Source organism: Humulus lupulus, chromosome 9 (assembly GCF_963169125.1).
Source record: "Humulus lupulus chromosome 9, drHumLupu1.1, whole genome shotgun sequence".
In the NCBI taxonomy this organism is placed as follows: domain Eukaryota; kingdom Viridiplantae; phylum Streptophyta; class Magnoliopsida; order Rosales; family Cannabaceae; genus Humulus; species Humulus lupulus.
Window position 1 is genome coordinate 49,645,297 of NC_084801.1, and position 5,249 is coordinate 49,650,545.

General features: G+C 32.9%; 1 protein-coding gene across 1 annotated transcript; it reads left to right on the forward strand.

The window, feature by feature from the left end:
* Positions 1-836: 836 nt before the first annotated feature.
* Positions 837-3,158, forward strand: LOC133800804 (O-fucosyltransferase 23). The gene is made up of 2 exons (XM_062238869.1): positions 837-1,431; positions 1,531-3,158. Exon 2 carries the CDS (start codon positions 1,553-1,555, stop codon positions 2,897-2,899), a length of 1,347 nt encoding a protein of 448 aa, XP_062094853.1. The 5' UTR covers positions 837-1,431; positions 1,531-1,552; the 3' UTR covers positions 2,900-3,158.
* The last annotated feature ends 2,091 nt before the right edge of the window (positions 3,159-5,249 follow it).

The window sequence follows — 5,249 nt, forward strand, 5'->3', positions numbered from 1 at the left end:
ATATGATATATAAAAACATGACATAAACATATTAAATGAAAAATTAAAACAAAATATTTTTTATGATTTTTAAAATATATATAATATAATAACCTTTTTAAATATAAATGATAATTTCTTAATAAAAATTAATATTATATATTATTATAATGATATTTTATAATATTTAAATTTATATTAATATAATTAGTAAAAAATTTGAATTATATATTATTATCATAATAATATTTTATCACATTTAAATTTATATTAATATAGTTATTAAATATTAGTCTTGTATTATATATTATTATAATAATACTATTTTATAGTATTTAAATTTATATTAATATAATTAATAAATATCTATTTTTAATTAATTTTAAAATTATATTCCATTAAATATTTACGAATATTTTGTTAGAGTTAATAAAACAAACCGATAAAACAAATAATCATATTATAAATTACTAACATTTAAATACCCAAATTGATTTTTTGGTTGCAAAAGTACCTTAACCTTAATTTTACTTGCAATTAGAGATAAATAATATTAAATATTAAAGTTGATGAGTCAGATGACACGTGACAGCACATGATTGGTTAATATTATTTATTTTTTATAAAAATAAAATGAAAAAGAAATTAAAACTGATTTTTTAAATAAATAATGTGGACTAATAGTATAGTGCTATGTAGCATTTGACCGGTTAATTTTAACAAACACTGTATATTTCTAATTATAATTAAATTTAACGTTTGGGTACGTAATTTAAACATTTAAGGGAGTAATTTGTAAATTTAGTATTTTAGCCTCAAATATCTGAATTATAAAATTGGTAGTTGTTAGAAAAAGGTAAATATGAAATTGAGTTTGTGAGTTGTCATGAGCGTGATGGAATTGTTTCGCTTTTCCAATGCGGGATTTCAGGCTTTTCCGTTTTGCCATTTGCATAGTCGTCAATTCATATACGTGACACGCTTCTCTCTCCCTCTCTTTTGATTTTCTTTAGGCTGTTGTCAGAACTCACGGCTCAGAATTCAGATTCCTACTAATCATTCCTTGTTTTTAAATCCTACTTCTTTTTTTTTTTCTTTTTTTTTATAAATTCAGTTCTCACAACAGTTGAGGCTTCAGCGTAAGCAGTACAAGTATTCATAACTTTGTGTTTTTTTTTTTTCTGTTCTTGATTTTGGGATCCATTTCTGAAAACAGGGTCTTATTATTATTATTATATCACGAGTGACACATGAGACATGACTACCGTTCAAGCACTTTCTGGATTCTGACGATAAATTCGAGGTTTTCAAAATCAATATATTTATCCACTTTGAGGTTTTCTTTTGGGGCATGTGGATTTCAAATTTGATAAAAACTTTGGAATCCAAGACTGGATTTCATCAGGCTCTTGCTACAACAATTCTTGCCCAGAAACACCAGAGATTTTTAAGGTACACAATATATGTCTACATACATAACAAAAATGTATATTTCTTGCCAAATCTCATGAATGTAATAATAATAATAATTACTATTTTTACATGTTTTAGATTTGGTTGATAAATTCATAAAATGGGGTGTAAGGCATTAAAGTTATGGAGCTGCTACTTGAATTCAATTACATCCAAATGCGTTTTCTTAGCTGCACTGGCTCTGGTCATCAGAGCCATTTTCTTTCCTCCATTCACAACAATCGGTGGCTCTTCTGAGGAACCAAACGACATCGTTTTCATCCGCAACCGTTCTCTGTCCTTAAACGACAATTCCGGAATCAGAAACGACAAGTTTCTGGAGGTTCCGCAGATAGTCTGGGGACTAAACAATCAAAAGATAGCTTTGGCCAGATCTTGTCTCACAGCTAGAATGCTCAACAGGACTCTTCTCATGCCAAGCTTAAGTGCTTCTCTGTTCTACAAAGAAGTAGAGCTTTTGAAACCAATTTCCTTTGACAAAGTTTTTCAGTTAGACAGGTTTAATTCTCACTGTAGAGGCTTTGTTCAGATGAGTAAGTACTCGGATGTTTCGAACCGGACCGGGGTTTTCGAGCTCCGAAAGGGGAGTGGAAGAAGGTGGACAATGGAGAAAGATTTAGAACAGTTGAAGCAGAGTTTGGAGAACCCAATTGATGATTATGAAGTTATTAGAATAGTTGGGAAGAACCCTTTTCTGTGGCATGATCATTGGCCTGTTAAGGGCTATGCTAAGGTCTTTGAGTGCTTAGCTTTGGTTGATGAGATTATGGCTGAAGCTGATAAAGTAGTGTCGAAGATTAGAGAGATGGGAATGAAACAAGAAAGGGTACTCGAAAGTAGTGGTCTTGATGACCCCGCAAACGACATAGACAAGGCTAAGCCTTTTCCTTATGTAGCTGTGCATATGAGAGTTGAGAAAGATTGGATGATTCATTGTAAGAATCTAGAGAAGAAAATGAACATAACCCAGATCTGTAGCAGCAAGGAGGAGATTATGGAGAGAGTTAACAATGTTATTGGCTTGAAAACAACACCAACTGTTGTTTATCTAGCGGTTGCAGATGAACTGCTTGAAGATTCATCTCTACTGTTTGGTTGGAGAGATAATTTGCTTCCTTTTGAGAAGAAAAAACTTGGAGTTGATGGGATTTACAAGAAGTATCCTTATTTGATTCAGTCTGCAATCGACTATGAAGTTTGTTTGAGAGCTGATGTGTTTTTGGGCAATAGTTTTTCCACATTTTCCAGTCTTATTGCTCTTGAGAGAACTCAGAAGATGTTGAGATTGGGATTTGAGGGCTCATGTGAAGGTAAAAAAGATTTGAGGTGGCCTTCTTATGCATATAATCTGTTAGATAATTCAAAAGGCCCTCGAAAATGGATGACAAATATGTCAGATACAAGCCTAAGAGCAACTAGCTATGGTTCTAAGGATGTTTCTTGTTGAAACTTTCTTGCTGTAGTTTTCTTTCTTTGTTCAGAAACTGGTAGTCAATACAATTCTTTTTGTGTAAAGATAAGTTTATAGAAACAATATGATACTAGTTTGATACATGTTTAGGTACAGTTCATTTCTTTCTTCTTTTTCCTTGTACTAAATTTTTGCTCTTGTAATCATTCTTTAATGTATGTAATATGGAATCTGATCAGTTAGCACTGCAATTCACATTTAATATTTATGAAGCATTTATATGGCAACATTTTTTTTTAAACATGTGTTCCTATTTTTCTTTGATTATGGAATTTTCTTCTAGAGCTTTAAATATTTAGGCAGAGACTTCAGAACTTACTCAGTACAGGATTTTTTATTAATATTTTAGCTCAACCAGAGGTTTTTACTTGTGCTAAGATTAGTCTCTTTGGTTTACAATTTGAACAATTGATTGTTTGATGGAGATGAGTGCCTCACAAATACCCTTGTATGATGAGTTTAGGCTTTTATTGATTGCATGTGAGAACAAGTTTTTGTTTTGATCCGATTGGAATGAGATTTTCAAGCAATATTATTCTTGGCTTCTTCGGTAGGAAAATTACACAAGTAAACATCAAATGATCGATGCTGTCTTTGTTGTGGGGCACTAGTTATTTCGGCTGCATTGTATGTGGGTTGGTATTACAATAATTCAATCGGTCAATTTGAGATAATGGAATCTTCTACAATGTGTTGCTAGATAGTTCTACACATCATATATGCACATACATACATGACACCTTTTTTTTTGTTCTTTAAAAGTCGGGGTAATACATTCCAGCGTTCGATTTTTGAGACTTTTTTTTTCTTTATTAATTCATGCTTATTAGGATTTTTTTTTAATATTTAATTCTAAATTTTGAGACATTAATAGTACTGTCAGCTTAGGATGAGACCTCAAGTGAGGTTTTGTACTTTATTTGTTAGAAATTTCACATAAATATTCATTCTTTGTAGGCACACTCTTCTAGCTTGTCAAATATTATCTAAGCATTGAAATTTCATCACATTGTACCAAACTAGTACATTGAACTTACAGTTATTTGTGTAATGTTTTTTTTTACAAATTTTTTGTTTTATTCTTTATTAAATTAATATTTTATTCTCAAAATTTTAATAAGATTGTGGCACGGCGCAGCAATAGCATAGGAAAAGTTGTTCTGAGACATCCCTTTGTTATGTGAAAAGCAATCAAGGTGTTAAGCTGTGTAGGGTTGGCCTTTTGGCCCTACATGTCTAGTAATTGGAGGATTGATGGAATTCTTCCACACCACGTTTTGTTCATTCTTAAGTTTCTTTCTCTATACTTCACTTTCGAATACTACAAATTTGATGTTCTTATGTCATTTTTTGTCCATTAAGACTCACCTACTTCCTTCGTTAGTCCTTAATTTATTTTTTATTTTTTAGTTTAATCGCATTTGGACTTTGTTGATATGTAGGTAATCGAGATGAATTTTAGGGGAAACCACATGACATGTATTTATTATTATTATTTTATTTTTTATTTTTTATTTTTTTTTTGAGGGGAAAGACATTACAAGAAACTAAGGGAAGGCGAACTCTGCTAAGATGTTCATCCCCAAGCCTAGCCTACTCTACCTTATCATATGGTTTCGCGGGCACGTCCAACCGTACCTTGCCACTTACCAGTTCAAAGTCTAAAAGCCGGTCAATAAGACAGATCCGGATACTAGTGCTTTCGAGATGGTTCGATCGCTAACAAAGACAAGCATGGGAAAGAGCAGACTCCCAACAAGCAACTCCAAGAGCTCAAGCCTAAAGCCTTAGTAACGCGCATCCTCATTGCTCGCGTAAAGCAAGCGTAGGCTCGAAGGCCGAAGCGCGCTAGTGCTCGTTGAATTTCCCTCCTACTCGGGTAAAGGATTCCGCTCATTTGCTGTCAGGAATTCAGTAGCAGAGGCAACTAGAGGAAATCCTCCATCCCCAAAATTAGAAGCTTTAACAACTACAACATTCTTAGCAATACAATGAGCCACCATATTGACTTGACGAGGAGAAAAACAGACATCAATTCCTCCACCTTTATTGGCTTGACAAGGAGAAAAACAGACATCAATTCCTCCACCTTTATTGGTTCGATAGCCCTTTAACACCAACTCAAAATCAGCAACACTACTATCCAAACCATTCAACATCTTTATCGCAAAGTGACTGTCAGAATGGATAGAGAAGTTACTTATCTTAGCCTTTATAGCACCAAGAACTCCATCCCATATTGCTCAAATCTCAGCACCAATAAGAGGGAAGTGGCAACGATAAAAGGAACCAAAGGAGCAAAGAACCTCTCCTTTCCAATTTTGGA

Bases quoted from the DNA above. Each gene is read 5' to 3' on its own strand.
- LOC133800804 (XM_062238869.1), top strand. From the start codon at position 1,553: ATGGGGTGTAAGGCATTAAAGTTATGGAGCTGCTACTTGAATTCAATT.